The sequence below is a fragment of the Bos indicus x Bos taurus genome, chromosome 18, assembly GCF_003369695.1.
Source record: "Bos indicus x Bos taurus breed Angus x Brahman F1 hybrid chromosome 18, Bos_hybrid_MaternalHap_v2.0, whole genome shotgun sequence".
Classification (NCBI taxonomy): domain Eukaryota; kingdom Metazoa; phylum Chordata; class Mammalia; order Artiodactyla; family Bovidae; genus Bos; species Bos indicus x Bos taurus.
In genome coordinates, this window is record NC_040093.1 from 2,605,096 (window position 1) to 2,623,303 (window position 18,208).

The 18,208-nt window shown below is 50.8% G+C and overlaps 3 protein-coding genes across 7 annotated transcripts in view; 2 read left to right on the forward strand and 1 right to left on the reverse strand.

Annotated features, from left to right (window-relative positions):
* Positions 1–189: 189 nt before the first annotated feature.
* On the forward strand, positions 190–4,200 carry TSEN34 (tRNA splicing endonuclease subunit 34). 2 transcript variants are annotated; one of them, XM_027514644.1, is made up of 5 exons: positions 190–252; positions 1,345–1,591; positions 1,828–2,077; positions 2,228–2,482; positions 3,718–4,200. In XM_027514644.1, the coding sequence occupies exons 2-5, from the start codon at positions 1,349–1,351 to the stop codon at positions 3,903–3,905; spliced, it is 936 nt and encodes a 311-aa protein (XP_027370445.1). In that variant the 5' UTR covers positions 190–252; positions 1,345–1,348; the 3' UTR covers positions 3,906–4,200. The 2 variants fall into 2 exon arrangements, with proteins under 2 accessions (XP_027370445.1, XP_027370443.1); XM_027514642.1 differs by lacking the exon at positions 190–252 and adding an exon at positions 282–462.
* A 4,710-nt stretch (positions 4,201–8,910) lies between these two features.
* RPS9 (ribosomal protein S9) lies at positions 8,911–16,326 on the forward strand. 2 transcript variants are annotated; one of them, XM_027514664.1, is made up of 5 exons: positions 8,911–9,016; positions 9,275–9,396; positions 9,601–9,723; positions 15,098–15,284; positions 16,090–16,326. In XM_027514664.1, the coding sequence occupies exons 2-5, from the start codon at positions 9,300–9,302 to the stop codon at positions 16,265–16,267; spliced, it is 585 nt and encodes a 194-aa protein (XP_027370465.1). In that variant the 5' UTR covers positions 8,911–9,016; positions 9,275–9,299; the 3' UTR covers positions 16,268–16,326. The 2 variants fall into 2 exon arrangements, with proteins under 2 accessions (XP_027370465.1, XP_027370466.1); XM_027514665.1 differs by having other exon boundaries at positions 8,988–9,016; positions 9,195–9,396.
* LOC113875937 (leukocyte immunoglobulin-like receptor subfamily A member 6) overlaps positions 15,602–18,208 on the reverse strand; it is a 131,758-nt gene continuing 129,151 nt past the window's right edge. Inside the window, exons 12-13 of one of the 3 annotated variants that reach the window (XR_003506359.1) lie at positions 17,056–17,317; positions 15,602–15,694 (exon numbers count right to left, since the gene is read on the reverse strand). Coding sequence is in view for 1 of the 3 variants with exons in the window: in XM_027514652.1 (XP_027370453.1) it covers positions 17,171–17,317 (147 nt within the window). In the remaining 2 variants the exon portion in view is untranslated. Of the gene's footprint in view, positions 15,695–16,317; positions 16,494–16,794; positions 17,318–18,208 lie in introns of those variants that run through there. The other 2 variants (XR_003506360.1, XM_027514652.1) reach the window with 2 other exon arrangements.

The window sequence follows — 18,208 nt, forward strand, 5'->3', positions numbered from 1 at the left end:
CTTCGGCCGGATGTGGGCGGGGCCACAGCCTCGGCTCCCTTCGGAGGTAGTCGGGTAGAAGCGACCTTGGGTTGCTCATAGGCGGAGTCTCAGGTTTAGGACAGAGGCGGAGCCACGGGCTTTGGCCAAATGAAAGAGGCGGGACCCAGAAGCAACCCCCCCCAAGGGGGTGGGGCAAATAGCGTTCTACCTCAAGGGGCGGGGCCAGCGTGGCGAGCGGCCCGTTTCCTAGTCCCGGAACCGAGGAGGGAGGTGCGCTTCGAGGGGCGGGTTCGAGGGGTTTACACTTTAGGGGGAAGGCAGGGCTACGGCCCTGCGGGGCGGGCCCCACACTTCCCGCTCCGCTGAGGTGGCGGCGTGACGACACCGACGCAGGGGGTCGGCATGGGGGGTGGAGGAAGCCCCGCGTGGCGCGCTACGTAGGGGGTGGCTCCGCTGGGACTGCGAGCTGGTGTTTACGAGGTGAATAGCTGTTTCCGTCAGAGGACGGTGCCACATTCTGAAGGGAGCGCTCACGAGCGGGCTGAGCCCGCCCGAGCGGAGAACGGACCGGGCTTCCGGCTGTGGGGTTCGGTCTTAGGGCGGGAACTCCAACCGGGGCGGGGGGGTGGGGGGAAAGCCCGCGGCCAAAGCGGGCGGGGCCTCAGGCTGTGGGCTAGACGTGTGCCGAGGCCGTCCGAACGCCTGACGCCTAGGCTTCGGGAGGGGGCGGGGCCGCGATCGTTTGAGCCGAGGACTTCCGAAAGTACGAAGCGGCCCCGCTCGGGCGGGGGCGGGGCTTCGCATTCTGCGAGCCGGGCTCAAAGCGGGGACCTGAGGCCGGACCTCGAGGGCTCAGAAAGGAGAGGCGTCCCCGAGGAACCCGAAGGGGGCGTGGCCTCTGGGGGCTTTGGCCTCCGGAGGTCCCGACACCTGACGGAACACCGGACGGCGACGCCGAAACGGACCTTTCGGAGGGGGCGTGGTCCGCCCTACGGCAAGCTTTGCTGCAAGGCGCGAGGGCCCGCGCGTCCAGTCTCGCCCCTGGCCAGAATGCTGACCGCAGGGTCCGAGACGCCCCGGCGGGGCCTCAGCGCTCCTCTCGGGGCGGGGCGTCGTCTGGGTCAGCCCTGGGGCCTGGCGGGATCGCCCGGGGGCGGAGCCCGGCGCCCAGGGGGCGGGGCTAGCGCTCCCGCTCAGCAGGTGGCGAACGCGTCTCGGAGCGAGGTTCCGCCCCACGAGCCTCAGGGGTGGGGCTTCGCCGAGACCCCCGGCCAGGCTGTGGGCGCCCTCCCAGCGTCGCGAATCCTGCGGCGAGAGGCGTGCTGCCGGGTGGGTGACTGCTGTGCACCTGGCCTCCCGCAGGAGGATGCTGGTGGTGGAGGTGGCGAACGGCCGTTCCCTGGTGTGGGGGGCCGAGGCCGTGCAGGCGCTGCGGGAGCGCCTGGGCGTGGGGGGCCGCACGGTGGGCGCCCTGCCCCGCGGGCCCCGCCAGAACTCGCGCCTGGGCCTCCCACTGCTGCTGATGCCTGAGGAGGCGCGACTGCTGGCCGAGATCGGTGCAGTGACCCTGGTCAGCGCCCCGCGCCCGGACCCCCGTCAACACAGCCTGGTAAGGGGCGGGGCAGACTTGGGGCGCCCTTCCCGGGGGACCTGCGGGAGGAGAGGCCGGGGACGACTGGTCCTGAAGTGGGAGGGATCTGAGAGTCCTGGATTCTGGAATTCTGTGAGAGTAGTAGGATCCCCAGGTTCATTTCCCAAGGTTTGGAGGGGCCAGAGTCAGGATTCCTAGCTTCCTAAGGCAGGGCATGCCTGAATCCTGGTATTACAGGAAAGTTTACTTCTCAGGCACTGGCATCCTTCAAGCGCCAGCAAGAGCAGGGCTTCCAGGAACAAAGCACTCTGGCAGCTGAGGCCCGAGAGACCCGTCGTCAGGAGCTACTAGAGAAGATTACAGAGGGCCAGGCTGCGAAGAAGCTAAAGCTGGAACAGGAATCAGGGACCAGTGGGAGCCAGGAGGCCGGTGGGAAGCAAGCTGCCGAAGAGAATGAGGCCAGTGCTGGCCAGGCTGCTGGAGAGCATGAGGAAGCACATGAAGGTGGGGGTTGGAGTCCGCGGACCAGGGGAAGGAGGGAAGAGATCCTTGAGGAATTTTTGGCTGGCACTCTAGGGCTGGACCTTGCTGGGGGCTGGGGAAAAAACCTTGCCCCTTGGATTCATCAAACTCTCTTGGATTCATCCCCACCAGGCTCCTCTCCCCAGCCAGGGCCTTCAAATGGAGTGGCCCCCTTACCGAAGTCTGCTCTGCTCATCCAGTTGGCCACTGCTCGGCCGCGGCCCATCAAGGCTAGGCCCCTGGACTGGCGTGTCCAGTCCAAAGACTGGCCCCACGCTGGCCGCCCTGCCCATGAGCTTCGCTACAGCATCTACAGAGACCTGTGGGAACGAGGCTTCTTCCTCAGTGCGGCCGGCAAGTTTGGGGGTGACTTCCTGGTCTATCCCGGTGAGTTTGTGTTGGGACCTCTGGTGACATTTTTCTTCACAATCCCACCCCGTTCTGCGATTCCCCCCTTTTTTGGTCTCCTTTTCTCAGCCTCTAAGAAACAGGAAACACTTGGGAACCCAAACTCTTTTGGAGAGCAGTTTAGTAAATGAACAAAGAGAAGAAAAAAAGAACTCTCACAGAAAATATATAGAATAAAAAGCAAACCATATTTTGTAGTGTTATGTACATTATTATATTTAATAATACATACATACTGCAGATTCTTTACCAGTGAGCCACTTGGGAAGCCCTTCCATATCTTGGCTATTGTAAATAATGCTGCAATGTACATAGGGGTGCGTTTATCTTCTTGAATTAGGGTTTTCATTTTATTTTTTTCAGATAAATACCGAGGAGTAGAATTGTTGGAAGCCTTGCTTTTTTAGATTTATGTTACCTGCTAGTTTTCTGTATAGTTCCCTACTCAGGGTCCTACTTTACTTGGTCAGGTTCATCTAACCTGGGGGCAAAGTATAGCTCCCCTCCCCTCAGCCCGTCAAATGAGGCCCACTGACAGGTTTTCTTTTTAAATAAAGTTTTATTGGAACACAACTCTGTTTGTTTACATTTAATCAGTTGATGCTATGGTGCTAGATTGGCAGAGTTGAGTATTTGCAGCATGGCCCACAAAACTGAAAATATTTACTATCTGGCCCTTTTCAGAAAAATTTGATTAACTCCTTAATTCTATTTTATTTCACCCTTCTGTTGTAAATCATTCTCTTTTAGTCTGAGTCACTTCTCATTGGATATTTATGATACGATATACATGATACCCTTTTGAGTTCCTCATGGCTTTGACTGACAGCAATATATTCAGTTACTTGTTGTTTTTGTGGCTCAGATGGTAAAGCGTCTGTCTACAATGCGGGAGACCCGGGTTCGAGCCCTGGGTTGGGAAGATCCCCTGGAGAAGGAAATGGCAATCCACTCCAGTACTATTGCCTGGAAAATCCCATGGACAGAGGAGCCTGGTAGGCTACAGTCTATGGGGTCGCAAAGAGTCGGACACGACTGAGCAACTTCACTTTCACATAATGTGTCAACTTGCTCCACCCCCCAGGCCCAAGGGTGTCTTTTACAATATCGGTAGTGATGGCTGGATGCATTGCGATCCCTTCCGTGTTGGAGGTCCCAGTGTCTTCCAGCTTTCCACCAGTGGAAACTGCTACCTGCCTCTCTCCTTCACCCAGGTGACCCGCTCCGTTTCCACGCTCACTACATCGCCCAGTGCTGGGCTCCAGAGGATCCCATACCACTCCAGGACCTGGTTTCGGCTGGCCGCCTGGGCACCAGTGTCAGAAAGACGCTGCTGCTTTGCTCCCCGCAGCCCGATGGTAAGGTGGTCTACACGTCCCTGCAGTGGGCCAGCCTGCAGTGAGCTCCAGAGACCTGTGGGCGCGCGGCCGTGTCCGTGGCAAGACCCTTCCTAGATGGTTCCAAGCTCATCTCTGCGTGGGAGGCCCCGCCCCACCTCCTGCCTCTCTTGGTGGTTAGTGTTCGATTCCAGATTTATAAACACTACATCCTCCTTATATCCCTTCCCGATCCAAAGCACTTAGTGGCTGTGTTGTTTTTATAGTTACCAGTTTCCAACCATGAGCTTCCTGAGTGTGAAAGCTGATTGATTTCTGTTTTCTACAGGGCTTAGGTCCCAATAAATTTGTTGAATCGGTGTGGAGTTTGTGATTTGAATCCTTAAGACAATCCTGGGAGGTGTGGGCATTTGCTGCAGGTGTTTGGGCAGATGAGGAAAAGCCTGGGGGAGGGGAAATGACTTGCTCAAGGTCCCACCTCTAGTAAGGAGCAGGTGTGTTAGTCGCCGAGTCGTGTCCAACTCTTTGTGACCCCATGGGCTTCCCTGGTGGATCAAATGGTAAAGAGTATGCCTCCAATGTGGGAGACCTGGGTTCGATCCCTGGGTTGGGAAGATCCCCTGGAGGAGGGCATGGCAACCCACTCCATTATTCCTGCCTGGAGAATCTCCATGGACAGAAGAACCTGATGGGCTATAGTCCATGGGGTCACACAAGAGTTGGACACGACTGAGCAACTAAACGCAGGCTCTCTGTCCATGGGATTCCCCAAGGCAAGAATACTGGAGTGGGCAGCCATTTTCTTCTGCAGGCGATTTTTTGGACTCAGGAATCGAATCCAGGTCTCCTCCATTGCAGGCAGATTCTTTACCGTCTGAGCTGGGGTTTAAAACCTGGTCTTTCTGACTCTGAAGTCCGAGCTATTCCACTGCACTACACTTACTTTGGAAAAGCTTTCTTTAAGACATTTCAGATGCATACAAAGGCATAAATAAAAAATAACTCGGGAAAAAAAGGAGGCAACTGTTGCAGTTTTAAGGAGTAGGGAGAGGAATATCGGGGGTGGTCCTGCTCTTGGATTGGGGGCTGTTTATTCAGGTGTTCGGAGAATTACGTTTTATACTGTACATTTCTAGATCCTCCTTTATATGTATGCTCTATTTCACAATTTTTTACAAAAGCTAAAACACATACGTATGAAATATGCACTTGGGAAACAATTTGCAGAGCTGCCTTTCTGCTTAAGAAATTACTAGAACATTACCAATACCAACTTCCAATATTTAAGAAACTGATTAAAAAAAATTTTTTTTTATGTATTTATTTGGCTGCACCAGGTCTTGGTTGTGGCATGTGGGATCTAGTTCCTGACCAGGGATAGAACTCAAGCCCCCGACAGGTAATAAACGCTGGAGAGGGTGTGGAGAAAAGGGAACCCTCTTACACTATTGGTGGCAATGTAAATTGGTGCAGCCACTACGGAGAACAGTATGGAGGTTCCTTAAAAAACTAAAAATAGAACTACCAAATGACCCAGCAATCACACTACTGGGCACGTATACTGAGAAAACCATACTTTGAAAAGATGCTTGCAGCACTATTTACAATAACCAAGACATGGAAGCAACCTAAGTGTCCATCGACAGATGATTGGATAAAGAAGGTTTGGTACCTGTATGCAATGGAATATTACTCAGCCATAAAAAGAATGAAATCTTGCCATTGGCAGCAAAATGGGTGGACCTAGAGATTATCATAGGTGATGATAACTAAATGAAGTAAGGCAATGACAAGTTTTATATGGCAATCACTTTTATGTGGAATCTAAAAAAAAAGAGATAAAAATGAACTTATTTATAAAACAGACAGACTCACAGACATAGAAAACAAACTTATGGTCACCAAAGGGAACAGTGAGGGGAGGAAAGATATAAGTTTGGGATTAATATATACACACTACAATATGTAAAGCAGGTATAAAACCAGATCAGATCAGTCGCTCAGTCGTGTCTGACTGTTTGTGATCCCATGAATCGCAGCACACCAGGCCTCCCTGTCCATCATTAACCCCCAGAGTTCACCCAGACTCATGTCCATTGAGTCAGTGATGCCATCCAGCCATCTCATCCTCTGTTGTCCCCTTCTCCTCCTGCCCCCAATCCCTCCCAGCATCAGTCTTTTCCAATGAGTCAACTCTTCGCATGAGGTGGCCAAAGTACTGGAGTTTCAGCTTTAGCATCAGTCCTTCCAAAGAAATCCCAGGGCTGATCTTCAGAATGGACTGGTTGGATCTCCTTGCACTCCAAGGGACTCTCAAGAGCCTTCTCCAACACCACAGTTCAAAAGCATCAATTCTTCGGCGCTCAGCCTTCTTCACAGTCCAACTCTCACATCCATACATGACCACAGGAAAAACCATAGCCTTGACTAGACGAAGCTTTGTTGGCAAAGTAATGTCTCTGCTTTTGAACATGCTATCTAGGTTGGTGATAACTTTCTTTCCAAGGAGTAAGCGTCTTTTAATTTCATGGCTGCAGTCACCATCTGCAGTGATTTTGGAGCCCAGAAAAATAAAGTCTGACACTGTTTCCACTGTTTCCCCATCTATTTCCCATGAAGTGGTGGGACCGGATGCCATGATTTTCGTTTTCTGAATGTTCAGCTTTAAGCCAACTTTTTCACTCTCCACTTTCACTTTAATCAAGAGGCTTTTGAGTTCCTCTTCACTTTCTGCCATAAAGGTGGTGTCATCTGCATATCTGAGGTTTTTGATATTTCTCCCGGCAATCTTGATTCCAGCTTGTGTTTCTTCCAGTCCAGCGTTTCTCATGATGTACTCTGCATATAAGTTAAATAAACAGGGTGTCAATATACAGCCTTGACGAACTCCTTTTCCTATTTGGAACCAGTCTGTTGTTCCATGTCCAGTTCTAACTGTTGCTTCCTGACCTGCATACAGATTTCTCAAGAGGCAGATCAGGTGGTCTGGTATTCCCATCTCTTTCAGAATTTTCCACAGTTTATTGTGATCCACACAGTCAAAGGCTTTGGCATAGTCAATAAAGCAGAAATAGATGTTTTTCTGGAACTCTCTTGCTTGTTCCATGATCCAGCGGATGTTGGCAATTTGATCTCTGGTTCCTCTGCCTTTTCTAAAACCAGCTTGAACATCAGGAAGTTCACGGTTCACATATTGCTGAAGCCTGGCTTGGAGAATTTTAAGCATTACTTTACTAGCATGTGAGATGAGTGCAATTGTGCGGTAGTTTGAGTATTCTTTGGCATTGCCTTTCTTTGGGATTGGAATGAAAACTGACCTTTTCCAGTCCTGTGGCCACTGCTGAGTTTTCCAACATTGCTGGCATATTGAGTGCAGCACTTTCACAGCATCATCTTTCAGGATTTGGAATAGCTCAACTGGAATTCCATCACCTCCACTAGCTTTGCTCGTAGTGATGCTTTCTAAGGCCCACTTGACACTACATAGCACAGGAAACTATAGGGCTTCCCAGGTGGCACTAGGGACAAAGAACCAGCCTGAAAATACAAGGGACAAGAGACACGGGTTTGATCCCTGGGCTGGGAAGATCCTCTGGAGGAGGGCATGGCAACCTTCTTCAGTGTCTTGCCTGAAGAATCCCATGGATAGAGGAGCCTGGTGGGCTACAGTTCATGGGGTTGCAAAGAGTTGGACACGATTGAAGCAACTTAGTAGGCACACGCTGTAGCCTGACTGGCTTCTCTGTCCACTAGCGCCACTGGGAAACCCAGGATTAAGTAAATTAACATGGGTACAATTCTTTGAATGGGGCCTGATGCATAGTATTTAAGTATTCTAGAATGCCCCCTATTATTATTATTTTTAGTGATAGAAATAATGGGTCACATGAATTAAAACATCAACAACAAAAAAACCCCAAAACCGGAAGGTGTTTAGCCCAAAGATTTAGAGTGCTTGTTAAATATTATCTAACCACGATAAAGTCCTTGGTGTGAATGGGATTATCCTAGAGAGAAAAGCACTACAGGAAATAATCCTGGGGCTGTCTGAGAGGATATATATATATATATATATATATATAAATTGTTTCAGGTTTATAGCAAGAGGTTTCAGAACATTTCCCTGTTCTGGAAACCCAAAGAAAACCTCAGGATATAACCTTCTGTCTTTCACAAAGAGGCACAGATGATCTTTCACAATGATCTTTTAATCATTGGATCTCAAGTTAAAAAAAAAAGTGGGTTACCTTTACATGTATACACACACACACACACACAGTTTTCATCAGTCACCTTCTCAAGGAGGCTTCCCTGACCATCCTTTCTGAAATACCATTTTTCCTTAGTCATTGAGAGATGTGCTTAAATCGCTTAATCCTGTCCGACTCTTTGCGATCCCGTGGACTGTAGCCTGCCAGGCTCCTCTGTACATGGATTCTCCAGGCCAGAATACTGAAGTGGGTAGCCGTTCCCTTCTCCAGGGGATCTTCCCAACCCAGGGATCGAACCCAGGTCTCCCGCATTGCAGGCGGATTCTTTACCGACTGAGTCATCAGGGAGGCTCAGTCATTATCAGTAATTTATTTTCTTCACAGCAGCCATCTGAAACGATCTGCTTATTATTTTCCCTCTCTTCCCTTAGGCTCAAAGTTTCACGAACAGAGGGGCTGTTGAAGGGTTCAAAAGGGCAGATTGGCTTCTGGCTGTGCCTTGCGTAGACATGGTGATATGAAAAATGATTTTTAAAAAAATTATTCATGGATATAACAGAGCATCTTGGAAGGAGCTTTGAATTCTTATAGGTCCAATCCTCTGGAGATCTTTTCAGAGAGACGGAGCATGTTGAATGAAGCCTAGCGGCGGTGGCGGTGACTACTCCAACTTTATACCGCGACTCAGACGTTAGCTGAGTGGTGACTTAAGTCACTACCCGAGGGCGGAGAGGAGCCCTCACGTCGCACCAGACGGAGCACTAATCCCTCGTCAGTCCTCCCGGTTTAGCAAGCCACTCTAGCCCAATCTCTCCTCTTGACTGCTTTGTCCGCCCGCCAAGGCCTTTTCTGATTGGTGCAAACTTGCGCTGTGCGTGATGACGTCACAAGAGGGCGACGTTGCTATAAGAACGCGGCCGGCGAGCGCATGCTCCTCTTTCTTGGTTTCCAGAGCGTTCGCTTAGGTGAGCCATGCGGCCGTGTTCGGTATTTTGGGTGTGGGTCGTAAAGTCTTGCGGGCTATTCGACCTTTAATGAGTACGCTAAAGCAGTTGGAGGTGAAATGAGCGTAACTGGAAAGTGGTAGAAATGATGGTCGATTATAAAACTCTTCAGGAACAGTTCTCGCGATATCTTCCCTAGGCGCCGGGAGGTTCCTAGCGTAGCTCTGGGACTGCGCAGGCGCTGCCGAGTCCTCACGGGCAGCTCTCCTTCTCGCACAGGCGCAGACGGGCAAACAGAGCCAGCATGCCGGTCGCCCGGAGCTGGGTTTGTCGCAAAACCTATGTGACCCCGCGGAGACCCTTCGAGAAGTCCCGCCTCGACCAAGAGCTGAAGCTGATCGGTGAGTGGCTAGGTTTCTGTTTCCCGGGCTGGGGAAGCTGACACATGGGTGAGGCCGCCCACGTGCTCGTTCTGTTTAAAAATCTCCAGTGTGTTCACCCTCCTCACCCAGTTTTGGGATTGTCTGTTGTTTTTCTGTATCCCGAAGTCACTATAATCCTTTTTCACTAGTCCATGGGACTGAGCTTTTTCACTCATTCTGCAGGCGAGTATGGGCTCCGGAACAAACGTGAGGTCTGGAGGGTCAAATTCACCCTGGCCAAGATCCGAAAGGCTGCCCGGGAGCTGCTGACGCTGGATGAGAAAGACCCGCGGCGTCTGTTCGAAGGTGTGTATGTGAGCCCGCAGGAGAGCTGCTGCTGTTCTTCCTTCTAGGGTTGTGCAAGACATGGAGCAAGACATTGGATCCAGCCTTTAGTAGGAGTTATGGAGTAAGAAAATAGGGCTGAATACGAGTACGTACCTTTCGTCTTATCTATGACTGGTTTATTCAAACCCTGCGAATCGGTTTCCAGTGGATTAGAACTAACACGGAGACGGCGATGGCACCCCACTCCAGTACTCTTGCCTGGAAAATCCCATGGACGGAGGAGCCTGATGGGCTGCAGTCCATGGGGTCGCAAAGAGTCGGACACGACTGGGCGACTTCACTTTCACTTTTCACTTTCATGCATTGGAGAAGGAAATGGCAACCCACTCCAGTGTTCTTGCCTGGAGAATCCCAGGGAAGGGGGAGCCTGGTGGGCTGCCGTCTATGGGGTTGCAGAATCGGACACGACTAAAGCGACTTAGCAGCAGCAGCAGAGCTAACAATGCCAAGCATTGGGCACCTGGTTATATCTATACATAGTTCAACAGAACAGTATTGCTTCTTATGTTCTTGTTCCCTGACTAGACAGTGAAATTTGAGAAGTTCCACCCAGGGTGGAACTTGAGTGTGTATATTTGCCTTCTTTAACACGATGGTGAAGGACATTTATTCAGGGTCTGAACAGTAGAGGACCTGTGGGTTTCACAGGAAAGAACGGTTCCAGGTGATCTTAGAGGGAATACAGATCATACCGTATGATTTAAGGTTAAAAAAAAAATGATGGTGCGGTATACTTGACAAACTGCCATCTTTTAGACTCTTAAGGTCTAAATGTCTGCTTTGAGATGTGAGGTTTATGGGCTTTTGGAAGGGACGATATTCATATTTTAGTAGGACCTCTTAGGTTGTCAGATGGTGAAAATACTAAGAAAGCTGGTACTTTATAAGGCTCACTGAATATCTTTTTCTAAGCTCTTGGTGTACATTATTTAATTTGCACAAGTAGACTGGCGGAGGTACTGATCATAGTCTTCAAATGAGCAAGTGATCCAAGACTTCCCTCAATAGGTGGGACTGGAGTGCATGTGAGCGCAGGGTTAGGAGTTGAAGGAGGGTTCCAGATGATGGTTAGGTAACATGCCAAAAGTTGAAACAGTTCCTAAATGTAAGAGTAGTCAGTAAACTTGGTGCTACATTGTATCCTGAGTGTGGAAGAGCTTCATATACAGTTTGTGATTCTAACAGATGCAACTCTGGCTGTAGGTGATTCTGTTTTTTGGTGTAGGTGTATCTGTTTTTTGTAACACCTTTTATTAGGATAAACTGTACACAACAGGAAGTTTGCTCACAGTATCTAAAATTTATTTTTAGTTACATCTAAAATTGGCCATTTTGTAGGTATTATCTTGATGCTGCTTTTGGTCTGACCCTAGGAAATTTTGATTCTAGTGAAAGTCAGAGGGGCTGGGCTAACTTGGGCAGCTGGCTTTTTATTTTCAATAGGAGTGGCTAGTCTGATTTTTCTCCCAAACTGTGATTAAGGATGGAAGTGCTCTTATGTTAAGCATGAGTGGTCATCCATAGTAGAGATTGAGAAAGGTTTGGAGAGGTGTTGTACTAACACAGATTCATCACTTTGATCTATCCCAGTTCCAAGGGTGTGAGAGGTTCTCATTTTTAACCTTTGTTAGTTGGGAAGCTCCTTTGAGACTCATGAGAATTGAGGAATCTCCCTGGTGGATGTTGGTATTGGGTGGAACTCTGTCCCAGAGTTTGGGGGACAGACCTCAGCTTATTCTGGTCTCAGGGAAACTTGCTGGAGAGTTAATCACAGAGAAACTTAGGTGCTAAGCAGTCATGTGACAAAGAGATGGCACAGGGCAGGGTTGAGCAGGTAATCCAGGGATTACTTGGTTTTCCAGGGGGAAGTTGCACGGGGAGGGCAACAGCAGGTAATCCACAGTGAGTGAAGCTAGATTTCTGGGATGGAGAGGAGGAGCCTGGGAGCTCTGAGGTGTTGGCCTTGCTTGAGGTCTAGCCTTTCCCACTGAGGTGTGACAAGAAGAGTTACTGGTTCATTTCATTCAGTCATTCACAGGTATCAACTCTCACCTCACACCAGCACAGGGTAAAGACCAAACTTGGGTCTCCTGCACTGCAGGCAGATTCTTTACCCTGTTGTGGTGTGAGGTGAGAGTTGATACCTGTGAGTGCCTGAGTGAAATGAACCAGTAAACTGTTTTTGTCATAAGACTCATTCCTTAGTGGGAGTTTGATCCCTGGGTCAGGAAGGTCCCCTGGAGTGGGAATGGCAACCCACTCCAGCCTATTCTTACCTGGAGAATGCTGTGGACAGAGGGGCCTGGCAGAGTTGGACACAGCTGAGTGACTAACACATCATATTAGAAACTAAGGCACTTAAATGCTTGCTTCATGCCATAGAGACAAGGGCCTCTTGGCCATTGAGGTGCCCACTGGCATACAGTTTTTTTTTTTTTTTTTTGAAACAAACTTTGATTTGGCTGATTCTGATTGTTAATTCTTTGGGCCAAATGAAAGCCATTTATCAGTTTTTAGTAGTTGGACACACTCCTGTGGTTGAAGGCTGCAAGCTTATCAGTTTTATTTTTGTCTTCATATCCAGTAAGATTTTTCCTGTATTGATAGCCCTCCCCACTATTAAAGGATGTAGGTGGGTTAATAATAGTAAGTGAAATGTGTTTTTGAAGTAATACAGGTTGAGTTATTGTCAGGTGTCTTATTTTCTTTTTTTTTTTAATTTTATTTTATTTTTAAACTTTACAATATTGTATTAGTTTTGCCAAATATCGAAATGAATCCGCCACAGGTATACCTGTGTTCCCCATCCTGAACCCTCCTCCCTCCCCATACTCTCCCTCTGGATCGTCCCAGTGCACCAGCCCTAAGCATCCAGTATCGTGCATCGAACCTGGGCTGGCGACTCGTTTCATACATGATATTATACATGTTTCAATGCCATTCTCCCAAATCTCCCCACCCTCTCCCTCTCCCACAGAGTCCATAAGACTGATTTATACATCAGTGTCTCTTTTGCTGTCTCGTACACAGGGTTATTGTTACCATCTTTCTAAATTCCATATATATGCGTTAGTATACTGTATTGGTGTTTTTCTTTCTGGCTTATTTCACTCTGTATAATAGGTTCCAGTTTCATCCAGACGTGAAGTGTCCAAAATGGAAGATAATTCCAAACTCACTTTTGTTTACGTTTGGATATGTTTTGTAATGATATTTGATTATTATGTTCAGTTTTTAAATTGTGTAATTTATAATTTGACATTATTAGTATAGAACAGAATGATATATTTGTATATTGTGAAATGATCTCCACAGTAAGTCTAGTTAGCATCAAATCATCTTCCCATTTTTTAATTGAAGTGTTTTTTTTTTGCTGTTGTATTATTTCATTATATATTTTGGGTATTAACCCCTTATTAGATATGTGATTTATGTTTTCTCCCATTCCGTAGGTTGTTTTTCATTTTGTTATGCTCTGCAGAAGCTTTTTAGTTTGATGTGGTCCAACTTGTTGATTTTTCCTTTTGTTACCTTTACTTTAGAATCAGATCCAAAAAATCATCTCCAAGACTGAGGTCAAGGAGGTTACTGCCTGTGTTTTCCTCTGGGAGTTTCATTACATTCCTGTGTTTAGTCCATTTTGAGTTTGTTTTCCCCGCTGGAGGCTTAAGGGATCTTCATTCCCAGTTGTTTAGTTGCTAAGTCTGTCCAACTCCCAGTGGGCCCCACGGACCATAGCCCGCGAGGCTCCTGTCCACGGGATTTCCATGGCAAGAATAATGGAGTAGGTTGCCATTTCCTTCTCCCTGGGATCTTCCCCCCCCCAGGGATTGAACACGTATCTCCTGTGTCGCAGGCATATTCTCTACCACTGAGCCAGGGGAGCGGCCCTGGCCACTGCAGTGAAGTCACCAATCACCGAGTCCTCACTACTGGACCTTCTGGGAATTCATGATTTTGAGTTAACTTTTGTGTTCATTCTTGCCCTTGCATGTGACTGTCCAGTTCTCCAGACACCAGTATTGAGAGACTCTTCCCCACTGTATATTCCTAGCTCCTTTGTTGTAAATTAATTGACCGTTTATATATATGGGTTTATTTCTGGTCTCTATTCTGGTTTATTCCCTCGATCTGTTTTTATGTCAATGTCATACTATTTTGATTACTATAACTAATGTATACAACTTTGTGGGGTGTTTTTTTTTTTCCTCTTTATTTCTTGTTTTTGTCTTCTTTACAACTTTGTTTTTCCTCAAGATTGGCTTTAGCTATTCAGGGTCTTTTCTGGCTCCATAAAGATTTTAGGATTGCTTGTTCTTTTTCTGTGAAAAACGGCATTGGAATTTTTATAGGGATTGCCTCGAATCTGTATATTGCTATAGGTAGTAGGGGCGTTTTTTTTTTAACTGCTGTTCCAGTCCATGAGCACTGAATTTCTTTCCGTTTGTGTCTTTAATTTCTTTGATTAGTGTTTTGCAGTTTTCATTGTGTAGGCTTCTCACTAAAATTTTTATGCAGTTGTAGATGGGAGAATATCCTTCACTTGTGTTCAGTATTCATTCAGTGCAAATTCGTACCTGGGGTGTTGGAAAAGGTATAGTATGTTTCTCCATTTAGATTCTCCTTGGCTCCTAGTCTGCTAGGAAGGCTGTCACAGAGTCAGCCAGCTTTCCTTCAGGCTTCGTCTAGGGGCAGGGGTGGGTGCTAATAAGTGATAATCCCCTGTGATGATAGCCAGCCCCGGGAGTGCGAGCCAGCAGCGTCCCCGGAGCTCTCCTGACTGGCGCTTGGACGCCCACAGGCAAGGCCCCCTGAACCTGGAGTTGCTGGGTGCCAGGGAGAAGCTGATGCCCGCTGGTTTACTTTGTCAGGCACTGAGGTTATCCTCACCATCGTTTTAGTAGAAAATGGATGACACGTACTCAACTCAAATGTGTGCCGCGTCTCTTCCAGGCCTAACAGATAGGTACTGATGCTGTTGAAGTGTCAGACGCGGGAGGTGGTTTGCGTGCGTTTGATTGGTAGGGCTTTTGGACGCCATCGTATTAGCTCGTAGCCCCTGAGCTGTGTTACGGGAGGACTAGTGGAGGGCAGCAGCGTGTAGACTTACTCTTCTAAGAGCTCTGGAGGGCTCTCCCTTGTTCAGACAAGTTGTGGGTCGTCATCTGCCTCAGGGTAGTGAGGATTCTGGCAGTCACGGTGGCTCATGCAGTAGGGCGTTGAGTCCTGTATCAGAACTAGTTCTTCCTTCCTGCTGGGTCTCACCGCCGTGGTGTGGAGGTGCCGGATTTGAACTGGAAGGCTGAGACAGGCTTCTGTGCCCCCTCACCAGGTAATGCCCTGTTGCGGCGGCTCGTCCGTATCGGGGTGCTGGATGAGGGCAAGATGAAGCTGGATTACATCCTGGGCCTGAAGATTGAGGATTTCTTGGAGAGACGCCTGCAGACCCAGGTCTTCAAGCTGGGCCTGGCCAAGTCCATCCACCACGCCCGTGTGCTCATCCGCCAGCGCCACATCAGGTACTGCCTCGGGGCTCCCGGAGCCTCTCCCACCCTGCCCCTTGAAGGGACGCCCTCGCTGAGCCCCCTCCCTACCCCTGTCTTCTGTGCAGCCCTCGGAGGTGGTGAAGTGTGAGCTCACCTTAAGGGGACAGATTGGTCCCTACAGACAGCTCATGGGGGAGCTGGGGGCAGCCTTACCCCCAGAGCCCTGCGCAAGGGTCACTGCGGCTGGAGCCGTACACCTTGCGAAGGCTCCAGCAGGCGTGCCGGGAGCTGGACAGGTAACAGCTCTTGGTGTCCCTTGGAGAGCCATCCCTGGAGCTCAGCTGACTTGGGTGGGTTGGGCCCGTGTGGTCACAGTGCACTCTCCGGGCAGCCGCTGTGGTGAAGAGCAGGGGCCAGGTGGATCTGTGGGTGCTCAGTCTACCCTATGGAGATAGGGCCCTGGTCACGGGGGCCTGTGTAGTGAGCAGGCTCCTAGCCTCTCAGTAGCCCCGTGACTCACGGGCAGGAGCCTCTCACGCTGCTTGTGTGAAACGAAACCGCCCCGTCCTCTTGGGGTGCCGCTTCAGAGACAGTGAGAGGAGCCCTGATGGAGACTAAAGCTCAGCCAGAGGCACACAGCTCAGAACTGTCTGGCACACTTCAGTGTTTGAGAAGCAGGCCTCAGTGTTAACGCGCTGCCACCCCCGAGTTCATTCTGGGCCTGAATTCCCCAGCCCTCCGTGAGAGGTGAGCGAGTGTCCAGGACACAGGGGCACCCCCGAGGACCAGGAACGCCCTGCCGGCCTCAGCCCGGCCCCCAACTGCCGCTCCCCCCTAGGGTCCGCAAGCAGGTGGTGAACATCCCGTCCTTCATCGTGCGCCTGGACTCGCAGAAGCACATCGACTTCTCCCTGCGCTCCCCCTACGGCGGGGGCCGCCCAGGCCGCGTGAAGAGGAAGAACGCCAAGAAGGGCCAGGGCGGGGCTGGAGCCGGCGACGACGAGGAGGAGGACTGAGCCCGGGCAGTGCAGCGGCCAGTGTGCCTCAGATAATAAAGCAGGATATCCACAGTGTGGAACTTGTCTTTACTGCTGTGTCTCTTCCCCGCTCTGACACACACCCTTCTGGAGCGGCAGTGGGGCCGCCGCTTTCCACTCGGGGGCCGGGAGAGCTATGTTCCCGTCCGTGGAGCCGTTGCTAGATGGTGGTCCTTGTTCCCCTTAGGCCTGGCTTTACCGTATCCTGACAGACACGTCTACACATCACTCCATCACACTTCCAGGGGACCCACAGTACAGGCCAAGACAAAACTAGAGGGAGCTTCTCAGGACCTGCCCTGGTGGTCCCAGTGAACCTGCCTTGCACTGCTGTGATGCGGGTTCACGGTTACTCCCTGGTGGAGGAACTAAGCCAGTGCTTTCTAATGAACACCCAATGGCCAAAAGCAGTTCTGAGTGAGGGGGTCATTTCCCAGACAGGAAGGGGGAACCCTGCCGCCACCCCCCCTCACCGCCCCCCCCCCCCCCCCCCCCCCCGTGTTTGGGGGTTCTGAAGACTTCATGGTCAGGAGGGAGGCAGGCTTCCCTTTTCTCTGTCAAGCTGTCCGGGACAGGAAGGGGCTTGTTCTCAGGAAATGAGAAATAAGGAATTGAGCAACCCCAACAGCTGCAGGCATGGGGCACCCAAGTCCTGCTCTGGGGGCTTGGGGCTCTGCTGTCAGTTCAGTGGCCATTCTCCGGGTTACAGCTCAGGGTTTGCCAAGTCACTGTGAAGTGTGTAGTAGAGTGCTGGCAGCCTAGCCTACCTTTGGGAGGTCCTGGAGCTGCTGGTGTCAGGACTCCAGGCTGGCTGGGGTTGAACTGAGTGTCCGTGGGGGCAGCTCCTGGGGTCCCTGGAGGTGGAGTCTGGGTCATCCTGGGCTAGTGCAAGGCAAGAGCGGCATACACGCTGGGCTCTGCTGGGGACTCTCCTGACTGCCAGTTGGAGGGCGCAGTCACCCCCTGTCTGCTAGTTGAGTGGTCCAGTTCAGCATAGGTCACATCCTGGGGGGCTTCAGATGTGGCAGCCTTTGGAGGGTGTAGAAAGAGGTCAGGGGTGTGAGATGGGGAAAGCCTGGGGGCCTGGGAGGTAAGGATGCACTCCTTGAGGGTCTTAGTCGTTAGGGCTCTGCTAGTGAGGGGTGAGGGGTGGTCTCTGAACCATGCCTCCTTCAGTTCCGTAGCTTCGACCCTCAGGAAGGAGGGAAGTGGAGCAAGTTGAAATCCTGTGATGGATCGCTAAGTTTGATGCTGGGAGAGGACGGGGCTGGAGATGGGAATTGGGTGCGGCTGTCCTCACTGAGGGACAGTCAGGCCCCACTGCGCCCTTCAGGAAAGCGAGGGGGTCACCAGAGCGGCCACGGGAGGTGGTCCTCACTGCAGCGAACAGATGAGGTTCACCTGCCTGGGGAAAGATGGCTGAGGGCTGAGCAAGGATCTCAGAATCTTCTGGCTGTTAGAAGCCCCCCCTCTGGCCCTGTCTCCAGGCCCAGGGCTTGCATGTAGCCCATTTTGGGGGGCACAGACTGTTCAGCCCTGCCAGCTCAACCTGAGCGTTCAACAGTGTCCCGGTCGGAGGAGCTGGGTGTGGGGCGCGGCAGCCCAGGGAGCAGGTGCTCGTGGAAGGGGCCACCTGGCCTTGGGGTCAGTGTCCTCTGCCCTCCGTGTGGGAGTGAGGAGGTGGGGGTCTCACCTGACTGTCCCATCCTCTGCCATGCTCCGGCTGTGCGTCTTCTGTGACGGCACCTGATGGGGACAGGACAAGGGGGGCCGGCTCCTCCCCAGACCGCCTCACACCTCCCACAGCAGATGTCCAGAGCGGCTCGGTGCCTGGCCACTGCCACCCAGCCAGACTCGAGCTCTCCTCCCAAGCCCAGAACCACTGCCACCCGGTCCCAGGCCCCCAGGACAGCGCCCCCC